This window comes from Bos indicus x Bos taurus, chromosome 19, assembly GCF_003369695.1.
Source record: "Bos indicus x Bos taurus breed Angus x Brahman F1 hybrid chromosome 19, Bos_hybrid_MaternalHap_v2.0, whole genome shotgun sequence".
NCBI lineage: Eukaryota > Metazoa > Chordata > Mammalia > Artiodactyla > Bovidae > Bos > Bos indicus x Bos taurus.
Window position 1 is genome coordinate 10033050 of NC_040094.1, and position 13658 is coordinate 10046707.

The 13658-nt window shown below is 41.4% G+C and overlaps 1 protein-coding gene and 1 pseudogene across 1 annotated transcript; both read left to right on the forward strand.

The window, feature by feature from the left end:
- The first annotated feature begins 1449 nt into the window (after positions 1–1449).
- On the forward strand, positions 1450–2385 carry LOC113878471 (olfactory receptor 4D1-like). The gene has a single exon (XM_027519600.1). The coding sequence runs from the start codon at positions 1450–1452 to the stop codon at positions 2383–2385; it is 936 nt and encodes a 311-aa protein (XP_027375401.1).
- A 9954-nt stretch (positions 2386–12339) lies between these two features.
- On the forward strand, positions 12340–13321 carry LOC113877465 (annotated as a pseudogene).
- Positions 13322–13658: the final 337 nt, after the last annotated feature.

Genomic DNA, 13658 nt, shown 5'->3' on the forward strand with positions numbered 1-13658 from the left:
AGAGAGTGGGGCTGAGATGAGGCAGGGAGAGAGGAGAACACTTGACCTTCACCTGTCACCTCTATCTCTCACCCTGAGAGTTCTTCTTCACCTTTGTATTTCCTCCCTTGACCCACCATCTTTCATCTCTCCTTCCTTCACCCCATCTCTCCTTCCTTCACCCCATCTCTCCTTCCTTCACTAATTTTATTCCCCTATTTTCCTCCCTTATAGTTTGCTTCCTTCCTTTAGAGTTTTCATCTATTTCCATTTTTTTTCAACATTTTTTCTCTTCTACCCTTGGATTCAATATAATTTTCTGGAATTGCTGTCCTTTCAGAAGAGTTCTAGTCTTGAAGCAATATATGCATCATTTGTTTCTCCACTAATGAAGTAGTTACTCCTCTGACTCTTGTATCTACCTGTGATCTGGGGGGCCTTACCCAGTAAGGAGCCACCTACTGCTGGGGATGGGGAGAAATGAAATATCCCAGGGTGCAACTGTGTCCAGAGGCTCCCCTTCCAGGACCTGCACATACAATAGCTTTTCATGCACCCAGAGAATCTGATTCTGGGAGAGATTGAAAATAAAAGGAGAAGGGGCAGCAGAGGATGAGATGGTTAGATAGCACTACTGACTCAATGGACATGAATTTGAGCAAACTCTGGGAGATAGTGGAGGACAACGAAGCCTGGCATGCTGCAGTCCACAGGGTCACAAAGAGTTGGACACGACTTAGCAACTGAACAACCAAAGCAGTTAACATCAGGTACCTATCATGCACTATGAGCAAGGATACAAATTGTGAAATCAAGACCTATGTCTGTAACACAGTATGGTTCAATAGTGGAGGAAAATCATAGACAAATGAAATGTTTGTTAACGTTATGATGTGTTAACTGTTACATGAAAAACTACTGGTACAAAAATGTATTGATATTAAAGACTGGAAAAAGGGAGGAGGGCTTTAGAGTAAGAGACTGTACAGAGAAGATTGATTGCCATTTATTATTCCAGATACTGTTCTATGAAATTTATGTATTATTTTATTTAATTCCCTAGACAATTCATAGGGAAAACATTTTCTTATAGATGTAGAACCTAGGACTCAGATTAAGTGACTTGCTGAAGGTCAAATCTCAAGGATGTAGAAGCTTGAAATTTTGACTGTTTCTATTGGACTCCAAGTGTCTTGCTACCACTATGTCACACTGAATATTTGAAAGGCAGGTTGCATGTGTCTTTTGACAGCTTTAAGCTATTTCATGAATATGTATTCCAGCACCAATTAGTGACCTGTCTAGAGAAGGACTACTTAGATCAGCACCCGGTATTATGATATGCACATGAGAATGTCCATCTTCTGGACTTGGACAAATCATTTTGAGCCCCTGAGCACTTGAAAGGTGAGCAGCAACTTCAGACAGAGGTCTGTCGTTTGTGTTACTTAGGTGTATGGAGAAGACACCATGGCATCAGGGAACCTCACGTGGGTGTCAGAATTTGTCCTCCTGGGACTCTCACAGACTCAGGAGCTCCAGCTCTTCTTGTTTCTGGTGTTCCTGCTAGTCTACACCACCACTGTCATGGGAAACCTCCTCATCATGATCACAGTGACCTCTGATTCCAGGCTCCACACACCCATGTATTTCCTGCTGCGAAATCTTGCTGTCATAGACCTCTGCTATTCCACAGTCACTTCTCCAAAGATGTTAGTGGACTTCTTGCATGAGACCAAGACCATCTCCTACCATGGCTGCATGGCCCAGATCTTCTTTTTCCACCTCTTGGGAGGTGGGACTGTCTTCTTCCTCTCAGTGATGGCCTATGACCGCTACATAGCCATCTCCCGGCCTCTCCACTACATCACCATCATGAACACTCGAGTGTGTGTGGGGCTGGTGGTGGCTGCCTGGGTAGGGGGCTTTGTCCACTCCATTGTCCAGCTGGTTCTGATGCTCCCATTGCCTTTTTGTGGCTCCAACACCCTGGATAACTTCTACTGTGACATTCCACAAGTGCTGAGGCTTGCCTGCACAGACACCTCCCTCCTGGAGTTCCTTATGATCTCCAACAGTGGGATGCTGGTCCTCATCTGGTTCCTCCTCCTTCTGATCTCTTATACTGTCATCCTGGTGATGCTGCGGTCTCAGTCTGGGCAGGCGAGGAGGAAGGCAGCTTCCACCTGCATCACTCACATCATCGTTGTGTCTATGATCTTCATTCCCTGTATCTGTATCTATGCCCGGCCATTCACTTCATTCCTCATGGACAAGACTGTGTCCATCAGCTACACTGTCTTGACCCCCATGCTCAATCCCATCATCTACACCCTGAGGAACCGGGAGATGCAGGCAGCCATGAATAGATTAGGCAAGCGCCTAGTGATTTCCAGCAGGAAGTGAAATTAAAATAGGTTGACTTTAAATGACAGATCTTCCCTCTGAACTTTTGTTTTTCCATGTGAGAAACAATGAAAAATATTTATTGAGTGTGGCAGTTGAAATTAAGCTAGTATTTCTACAGAACTTCTCCTGTGTCAGATGTTGTGTTTAGGCACTTTTACACTTTTGTCTTATTCTCAGAAGACTGACAGTGGATATATTATTATTATATTAAACAGTTTGCAAGTGAAAAAACTCAGAGAGAACTGACTTTCTCAACAAAAAAGAGCAAGTGAGGGGCAGAGCCTGGTCAATAGACGGTTCCTCTGACTCCAAGTTTCGAGGCAGGAGATGTGGATGGAATTTGAAATTCAGGGTCTGATATAATCACAAGGGAAAACTTGGAGAATTCCTCATCTGTGGATGGATATCTGTGAAGAATGGCCTACACTTTCATCTGAATTCTAGAGCAATCACATTTTTTTTTCTGTTCCCTGCCTCTATGCCTCATTTTCCATGGTGGTATTTTGGAAGTAGTCTTATTTTTAATATTTTTTCATAAACAATGAGTTTTTATTACATAACTCTTTTTTCATTTTTAATATTATCTAGATATTTCCCATAAGAGTATTTTCCTTTGATTTGTTCCTTTTCTACCAAATGCTCCTTGGATAATCAGAACTATTTTGCTTTCTGCACACAATCTTTACATCACTTGCATGATATGGCTAAGAAGAGGATGCTGTAGTATGGTTGGGGAACCAAAGCCAGAGAGGGCAGGGCCACGTCTATTAGTGATCCTGATTTAGGTATGGGTTCAGTCCAAAGCTGCCAACCTCATGGGGTTTTGCCTTTCTTTTTGAGTTCCTACCCTGGAATGAGGGCTTTCCTGGGGTTGAGGATTGAGCTGTATTCATCTTTAAATCCTCTTAGCACCTAGACATTATCCTATTCAGATAAGCATTTCTGCTTTTTCTTGCACCCTGTTCTTTCCCTTTCAAGTTCAAATCTTTTCATTTGTCGCTCTATAACCAGTATTTATATACCCCATCTCTTTGAGGTATGTTTCCCTTTGTTAACATCTTGGGCAATGTATAACATTGCTCCGAAGTTAAGAAGATAATAAAAACATTTTCTTGTTTCTGCTTCCCTCCCAGCAATAATCACATCTAGGAAATAAAAGCTATAGGCTCTCCAGGCCATCATGGCAGCTTTGAGTTCATCCTTTCTTCACTTATACTTCCCTGCCCCATTTCACACATTTCTCCCCATTCACAGTGGGTGAGATGACAGGAGAGAAAATAAACTCTGTCATGTTTGATCTGGGAGGTCCCACAGAACAGTGTTTTCCCATTCATGGTAAAGTCCTTTAAATATTTGACAATACTTTTCTCATCTTCTAATTTGTCTCTTCTCCAGATGCAGCATCTACATTCATTCAATTGTTCCCATTGTGACAGGTTTCCTGATTCCAACATACTGACCATCTCCTCTATATTTACTGTCATATGACCACATGCCTTATAAAATGTGATACTAAACATACGACACACGTCTCTATGGGAGGATGTGAGCTCTTTTGGATACTATGATAGTCCTCTTTGAAATATATACCCATAGGATGCTGTTGATTGCAAATCACAGCATCCAAATCACAATGGCTTAAAGAATGAGATTATCTCACTTATAAAGATTAGAAGTGAAGAAGTGAAGTCACTCACGACTCTTTGTGACCCCATGGACTGTAGCCTACCAGGCTTCTCCATCCATGGGATTTTCCAGGCAAGAACACTGGAGTGGGTTGCCATTTCCTTCTCCAGGGGATCTACCTGACCCAGGGATCGAACCCAGTCTCCTGCAATGCAAACAGATACTTTACCCTCTGAGCCACCAGGGAAGCAGAGAATAGGCAATTCTAGAGTTGGTTAATTCTTCAGTTCTAACATTTTAGAGGCCTGGGTTGGCTGCTCTATAATTCCCTGTCTTTCCCATCATGATGGCAATGTGGCTATTAAAACTACAATTATCATACCTTTATATCCAAATAGTTCAGCAAGAAGGAAGAAGGGCATTCATGTACTTTTTCTAAAAAACCTGGGGTGAATTCTTTTTCTAGTTCCATTCCTGCATTCCAGCAGAATTCCCTTATGACTTTTTGGCCAGAAACTTGGGTCATATGGTCACCCCAATCTACAGGGAAGGATGGGAAGTGAATGGCTGGTTATTTCATCCAGAAAAAGGGGATTGAAAATGACAATCAACAGTGTCTGCCATATGGCAGAAGCCCCTGGTTGCAGGATGGTAGACATGAGAGTCAGAAATCTTGACAAGGAACAAAGTTTGTCATGGACAGGGTCATAAAATCAAATGCCTAAAGGAAATGATAAGTAACATTAAGACGTTAAGTGGGCCCAGTGAACCTAAGGTGAAGTAGATGGTACACATGCAGGCCAGTGGGCTCTTTCCCATCCTTATGCAGAGCTCCAATATCTAAGTCTTTACACAACAATCAGAAGGATTTTATCTAGAGATACTAAATAGCTCCAGAGAAACAGTCCAGGCCGTCTTTCCAAATTGGCCATCTTCCCAAATTGACCATATTCCCAACTGGCATTCAGGGATCTTCTGACAAAACAACTGATCTGATCATCCCAAACAGAAGCCTCAATGAATACAGCTCTTTACATGAGAATTTATACCTTTAAGACATCTCTGATGGAAGTTCTGCTGTGTTTATGATGTGAATTTGACTCAACTCAAAATTTATTGATCCTAAATGAATAATGAACTATCAGGTCAAATGCTACTCTTCAGTTATTTTATTTATATGATTAGTGAAAGCAACTCTCTTAAAAGTTGTTGATGGAAGGCTGTAAGTCATTCCAGTGATGGTAGATTAATTATGATCCAGAAAAAATATTATGGTCCAGAGAGTTCTTCCCTTCTTCTCAGCCTCATTAATTTCTTGATTTTGCCATCCCACTTGTATTTATAACTGAACTCAGGGATGATTTAAGTGTAAGTGAAAGACCTTAACAAACTTGCTGATGTGGTTTACTTCATATATGATCCATTAAAAGTGGTGTATCAATCAGGGTTCTGCTAGAGGAACAGAACCAGTACAGAAATGGAGCAGGACCCTAGTCCTTGCCCTCCATGTCCTTTGCCTGTCTTTTGTTAGTGGAAAAACTTTAGCCAAAGAATAACAAGTTTAATCAGAGAAGTGAGAAAATATAGAAACAAAGGAAAACAGTCCAAAAAGAATAAATAATTATATATTAGTCATTAAGCATAGTCAAGGACCTATAAATAATTTTCTGAGCCATATCCTGTGAGCTATCTTGTAGATACTAAAATCTCTGCCATGTGGAAGAAGTTATGACCAGACTGAAGCCATGACATAACCTGCCACAATTCCAAGAATTGGCCTCAAGAAAATGGAAACAGACAGATTCTGGAACTGAAGATTGATTGTACCTAAAATAATCAAAATGACACTTTTCAGAACACCATATGACCAATTGGAAGATGACTGTCAGAGTTGACTTGCTGTTTCTCTTTGTAGGTCCCTCTTTCCATCTATAAAAGCTCTTGTTGAGGGGGGAGGCAGTTGGCCTTTGAGTAGAAGTGCTCCTTCCTTTTCCCACCCCCACCAGTTGCCAATATCTGAAGTAAAGCAAACTTGCCTTTCCACCAATCTTACCTCTTCATTGACTTTCCAGTAACGAGCAGCCAGACACCACTTTCAGTTACAGTATGATATGGAAATGTTGGGAAGGAAGAAAAATTTTCCTTTACCCTTACAGGTTCTCCTGCTGAAACTATAAAGGAAATTGACATGAGACAGTTTAACGGGAAAAAGTCAAGCAAGATTTGAGAACATGTACACATGGGAGAGACCCAGGCAAACTGAGTAACCCATAAAAATGGCTGAAACCTTCACCTTAAACACCATCTTTAGCTACAGACAAAAGAGGGTATTGGAGAAAGGGGTGTAGGACTTGCAAAGGGAGAAAGACAATTCACATAGAGATGGAAAAGAAAGTGTTTGAAAAGTAAATATTTGTTGGGCCATGTAGAGACATTGGAACACAGAGTGGACACTGATCCCTAGGCTCTGTTTCCCCACCCCCACCCCCACTCACACTTATGCCACATTCTTTGCAGGTGTCTCTGATGAGAGCTTTATTATGGGAACAGGTCCTCTATCTAAATTCTTTAGGCAGTTGAAGGAAAAGCTCAAGGTTTCTCCCTGAGTCTTTTGAGCCTTGATTGTTTTCAGCTCAAAATAAGCCACATGCCATGGAGACAGAGAGAGAATAAGGGAAATTTCTTGAAGGAATTCCTTACCTGATTGTGAGACTGGCAAGGTAAGTATGAAACATGTAGGCTGGCCAACAGGAAGGGCAGGCTGGAGCTCTTAGGTATAAAGCTACAGTCCAGAATCTCATCTTCTTCAAGGAAACCCGTGTCCTGCTCTTAAGACCCTTTAACTTATTGAATCGGGCATGTCTAGATTAGCTAGGGTGGTCTCCTTTACATAAAACCAACTGATTCTAATAAATAAACAAATAAAACCAACAGATTATGCAATAGAATCAATCATGTCTATAAAATATCTTCCCAGCAGCACTTAGACTATGTTTACATAACTGAGACCTATAGACTAGTCAAGCTGACACATAAAATGGACCATCACAAGGGGAGAAATCTTAATCATCAGTGATGCTGGGCTCCCTAATGAGGAGGTAAATGAAGCACCTTCTAAATGCATCCTGCATCCATTAAGCAGTTTGAAGTTAAGTCTGACAAATACATAGTTTCTTAGATGTGTTACACACAGGAAAATCATTTTCTCAGTTCATTGTCCATGACTAGGTCTTTAGCATAATGACTCCATTCCAGCCATTCTGGGGTTTGGAAATCATTATTTTGGTGGCTGGATGCAGTAAATAGATGAAGTTTGGTGAACATTTTATAGACTTACATGTGCCCAAATGGGAGAAAATATAAACTGGAACATATCAGGTTTCACTTATTGAAATATAAATCAAAATCTGAATCAAAATCATCCACATGATAATCAGTGAGGTGGACACATCCTGCCCCCTTCCCCAGAATCAACCAGGGCTGCTTTTCTAAGTGACTCAATTTTATTTTATTAGTTTTTTCTTAGTGGCTCTATTTCAAAGTGGACTAGAGCTCTAAATAAGATTTTTTTAAAAATCTACACCTCTTGTATGTAGAAGAGTTTCACATAATACTCTCACCTGCCAAAGGCAGATACTCCATTTTGCCAGGAATAAACATTTGCAGTGAAATAATTCAGACCAACCTGTAAGTCCTATGCAAATCAGAGGGCTCTGTCTAAGAAATGAGTTTTTTTTAACAGCACTTCAGTTTTAAAACTTTAGTTTTCAATTAATTCCAGGGTTGGCCAATTCCTCATAATGAGCATTATATTTGTTTCTTATATCAATCCTTGTATTAGAGTCAGTAAGAATTCACAAGTAAAGAATGCTGGCATTTTATAGATGACGTAGTAGACTTGGGTACTGGTGGTAAGTCAATACTGGGGCTTTGGTGGACAAAATAAAGGACAACATTTACAGAAAAGTAAGTTTCTATTGTATTGATAGTACACATTTGCCCATCTATGGCTATCCATAAATAAAAATTAATTACGCCTCAAAGTAGAAGAAAAGGAAGAAGGGAAGAAGGAGGAGAAGAAGGTGAAGAAGAAGGTGGAGAAGAAGGAAAGAAATCAGATCAGTTGTCTGGAAGATTTCAGGAGAGAGAGAACAGTCCCTGTGCTGAGAAGCAAGTCTGTGGTTCTCAAAGTGTGATCTTGGAAACAGGGACATCGGCATCATCTGAGGACTTGTTACAAATGCAAAATCTTGGCCTTTTCATTGACCAATAGAATGAGAAAAGCTGGAGCTGGGGCACAGTCATTTGTTTTCCAACAAGCTCTGCAAGTCATTGTCTCAACAGTGAGAATCACTGGGTAAGAAATGGGTTCTTCTAAAAGTCCCAGAGTCTGTTTCTTTTGAAGAGACTCATCCTTCTAGATCTTGGCCTGAGAATCCTACATTCTACAAATCTATAAAATTGTATTGTCCTTGTCATTTTGGTCCCAAGGAATAAGCCTTAATGAATATGTGTTTTTGAGACATTTAACAACTTTTTAACTACTCCCATTGCTCCCTTTCCCCCAGTGGTAATCAGCCCAATTCTGCTTCCAGAACTGAGTCCAGTAGTTTCTCCCCAAAGACATTCCCTCTTCCCCAAGGGTCACATCCATTGTTGGATAGGTGACATATGGGCAGTGACTGGGAAGCTAAATCTGCAGAAAAAAGATCTCCAAGAAGATGGAAGACCTGAAGGCTATCTCCCAGTCTAGGCTGAAGAGACCAGGGTTTTCTCACCTGTAGATAGCGCAGCTGTAAGAAGTTTCCAGACACACTTGCTGGAGAGTGCAGAGAAAGAGCAAGAGATTTAGACTTGATAGTAAGGCTGAAGTGTGAGGAAAGCTTCAGAAAGTAACGCAGGGGAAATGAGGTATCAAAAACAGATTCCTCAAGTTGCATGTACAAAACCAGGCTTTCAACAACCAAGTGAAAACTTGGTCATGTGATTTACAGGGTGGATGCTGAGAGCAAATGATAATACACTACACAATTCTTTACATGGTCACACTGAACAAGATCACATAAAGCAAATAATAATGGAATACATCACAGAATTCTTCACATGGTCATACTGAACAAGGTCACATAATCATCTGCTAATAAATTATGTTAGCAAACCTTTTTTAGCAACTGCTAAATCAGAGATGTTATTGTAGGTGCTGGGTTGAATAAGTTATTGAGTTTAAAATCTCATTCAAAGGGACAACAATATGATAAATATATAAAGGAAATATTTATAAAATATTATTTGAATCCAGAGAAGTTAGGGATTAATTCTGCATGGGAGAAATGAAGGAGTCACAGAGAAGGTGATATCTGAATCTTCTAAGTTGAGAAAGTTACAGAAGGTACTTCAGGAAGTAGAATTCATTCCCAAAGCTACAGAAATAACCAAGCATATGACATGTGCGAGAGACCATGGATTCCTTGAACAGCAACCAGTTCCTGGGTAACAGGGATACTGATGAGAAGGGTAGATGGAGCCTACATCTTAGAGCTTGGTGTCACACACGGAGAGGGAGTTGCATACACGTATGTAAGTATATTTTCCTACCCTGAATTAACCCACAAAGCAAGTTAGGCAATTTCTAAGAGTCTGGGTTTTAAGCTGTGGCTCCTCAGTAGTCATTAAAAGATTATAATGAGGTAGGATCAGATATGTGTTTAGAAAGGTCTTTGTGACAATGATATAGAAGATGGACTGGAGTGGATACAGATGGAAGCAGAAGGATGAGACAGTAAATTGCAGGAGGCAGGTGACGGAGGGGACTGAGACACGGCAGAGAAGTGGGGAGGCCACTTGGCCCTCAACTGTCACCTCTATCTCTCACCTCCCTATCCTTCTTCACCTTTGTTCCCTTCCATCTCCTGCTCCTCCACCTTGTCATTACCTTTCCTTTCTCCTCCTTAATCTTATCCTCTTTATTCCTTTGTCTACTCTATTTCTTTTATTTCAATATCTTCCTGTGTCTCTCTCCTTGTATTCAGTAACATCTAAAACATTTGTGCCTTTTGGAACAGCTCTTGCAGTCCCCTTCATACAAGATCCATCACCCATTTCTTAATGCAGAGAATCTCTCCCCACATTCTTATGTCTAAGCACACACACCATGTATGTCCTGGCTTCACCCAATAAGGGGCCACCACACCAGTGAGGGGGCACCCCTATAATTATTTATGTACTCAGAGTCAAACCCCATGTTTTTTGAGCATTGACTGTGAGCAAACATGAGAACTTCAGGGCACAAATAAATTTTGAATCAAGACATAGGTTGGCTGAATTGTGGGCAGGCAAGCACATTATGGTTGAACTGTGGAGGAACCTAGAAATATGAAAAGTTCACTAACATTTTAATGTATTAACTATTGCATGAGGAATGACTGGTACAAACCTAGAAATATGAAAAGTTCACTAACATTTTAATGTATTAACTATTGCATGAGGAATGACTGGTACAAAAATGTATTATAGACTCTAAGAAGGTAGGATGTCTTCAGAGTAGGAGACTACACAGAGGACAGTGATTAGCATTTATTATTCCAGATACTGTTCTAGGAACCTTATATGCTATCTCATTTTTACCCCTAGACATTCTATAAAGACAACATTATTCTTCCCACCTTACAGATGTGGAAACTGAAACAGAGCTTGAGTAACTTATTCTAGGTCAAATCTCAAGGAATAAGAACCTGGAATTTAACTACAAATCAGTTGGACTCTAAGTGTTTTCTATCACTATATTAATACTGAATCTTTTTTAAAAAATTAATTTATTTTAACTGGAGGCTAATTACAATATTGTGGTGGTTTTTGCCATACACTGACATGAATCAACCACAGGGGTACATGTGTCCCCCATACTAAACTCCCTTCCACCTCCCTCCCCATCCCATCCCTCAGGGTTGTCCCAGTGCACTGGCTTTGAGTGCCCTCTTTCTTGCTTCAAACTTGGACTGGCTATCTATTTCACATATGGTAATATACATGTCCCATCATTTCATGGGAAATAGATGGGGAAACAGTGTCAGACTTTAGTTTTCTGGGCTCCAAAATCACTGCAGATGGTGACTGCAGCCAGGAAATTAAAAGATGCTTACTCCTTGGAAGGAAAGTTATGACCAACCTAGATAGCATATTCAAAAGCAGAGACATTATTTTGCCAACAAAGGTTCGTCTAGTCAAGGCTATGGTTTGTCCTGTGGTCATGTATGAATGTGAGAGTTGGACTGTGAAGAAGGCTGAGCGCCGAAGAATTGATACTTTTGAACTGTGGTGTTGGAGAAGACTCTTGAGAGTCCCTTGGACTGCAAGGAGATCCAACCAGTCCATTCTGAAGGAGGTCAGCCCTGGGATTTCTTTGGAAGGAATGATGCTAAAGCTGAAACTCCAGTACTTTGGCCACCTCATGTGAAGAATTGACTCATTGGAAAAGACTCTGATGCTGGGAGGGATTGGGGGCAGGAGGAGAAGGGGATGACAGAGGATGAGATGGCTGGATGGCATCACTGACTCGATGGACATGAGTCTCAGTGAACTCTGGGAGTTGGTGATGTACAGGGAGGCCTAGCGTGCTGCAATTCATGGAGTCGCAAAGAGTCAGACACGACTGAGCGACTGATCTGATCTGATCTGAATATACATGTTTCAATGCTATTCTCTCAAATCATCCCACCCTCACCTTCTCACACAGAGTCCAAAGTCTGTTCTTTATATCTGTCTCTTTTGCTCTCTCATATGTAGGGTCATCATTACCATCTTTCTAAATTCCATATATATATATCATTAATATACTGTATTGGTGTTTTTCTTTTTGACTTACTTCACTCTGTATAACAGGTTCCAGTTTCACCTACCTCATTAGAACTGATTCAAATTCATTCTTTTTAATAGCTGAGTAATACTCCATTGTAAATATGTACCACAACATTCTTATCCATTTATCTCCTGATGGACAAATAGGTTGCTTCCATGTCCTAGCTATTGTAAACAGTGCTGTGATGAACATTGGGGTACACGTCTCTTTCAATTCTGTTTTCCTCAGTAACACCGAATCTTTTAAAAGTAGGTCGCATGTGTCTCTGGATGGATCTAAATATTTCATGAGTATATATTCTATTACCAAGTTGTACACGTTCCAGGGGTAGGACCATTTAGTGAGCAACTGGAATTAGGATGTACACATAAATATCCATCATCTAGATCTGAGGAACTCAATTTGAGTCCCTGAGCATTAGTACATTACTGTCTGTGGTGTGTTTTCTTTAGATGCCTGGAGAAGACACCATGGAACTGGGGAACCTCATGTGGGTGTCAGATTTTGTCTTCTTGGGGCTCTCACAGACTCAGGAGATCCAGCTAGTCTTGTTTCTGGTTTTCCTGTTTGTCTACACAACCACCATCACGGGAAGCCTCCTGGTTATGGTCACAGTGACCTCTGATTTCAGGCTCCACACACCTTTGTGAAATTTGCACACCTCACACTGCTGTGAAACTTGGCTGTCATAGACCTCTGTTTCTCCTCAGTCACTGCCCCAAAGATGCTGGTGGTCTTCCTTGCTGAGAAGAAGAGAAGAAGATGGTCTTCTTCTCAGCAAGGAAGACCACCATCTCCTACCAGGGATGCATGGCCCAGATTTTCTTCTTCCACTTTCTGGGAGGTGCCATGGTCTTCTTCCTCTCAGTGATGGCTATGACCACCTTGGTTGCTGTATCCCGGCCCCTCCACTATGTCACCATCATGATCACTCAGCTCTGTGTGGGGCTGCTTGTGACAGCCTGGATGGTAGGTTTTGTTCATTCCATCTCCCAACTGGCTCTGATGCTCCCACTGCCTTTTTGTGGCCCCAGTGTCCTAAATAACTTCTACTGTGATGTTCCACAGGTACTGAGACTCGCCTGCGCTGACACTTCTGTCCTGGAGTTCCTAATGATCTGCAACTGTGGGATGCTGGATGTCATCTGGTTCCTCCTCCTCCTCCTGGTCTCTTACTCAGCCATCCCTGGTGATGCTGAGGTCCCACTCAGGACAGGCAAGGAGGAAGGCAGCTTCCACCTGCACCGCCCTCATTGTCATGGTGTCTATTGTCTTCATCCCAAGCACTTACCTCTATGCCCGGCCCTTCATTTATTTCTCCATTGACAAGGCTATATCCATCAGCCACATGGTCATGACTCACATGCTCAGCCCCCACTGATCTACACCCTGAAGAAGCAGGAGATATAGGCAGCAGTAAAGAGATTAGGGAGGCACCAGGCTGCTTTGTAAAAGCGAGTGACAGTGGGTCACTTCTCTCTGGCTTTGGCTTTTTGGTTTTCCATCAATAAGCTGGAGAGAGCGCTGCTGTATCTGGCCTTTTCATAACTTGAAAATGAGCAACTTATCCAGATTTTGAGGATAAAGTTAACTATTGTTACTTTTGTTTGTGTTGGATGATTTGAACTCTCCTATGACAATAAGATGTGTTGCCATGGACACATTCTGGAAAGCCACACCCTCCTTTTTGTCTTCTTGGCAGATAGTTTTCTGTTAGGATGACAGCATTCCCCAAGAAGAGCAGTTCTAGTTTCTGTATTTGACCTCTTTTCCCAGGACCGTGTTTTGG

Excerpts from the sequence above, each read along its gene's own strand:
- LOC113878471 (XM_027519600.1), top strand. The coding sequence starts at position 1,450 with ATGGCATCAGGGAACCTCACGTGGGTGTCAGAATTTGTCCTCCTGGGA.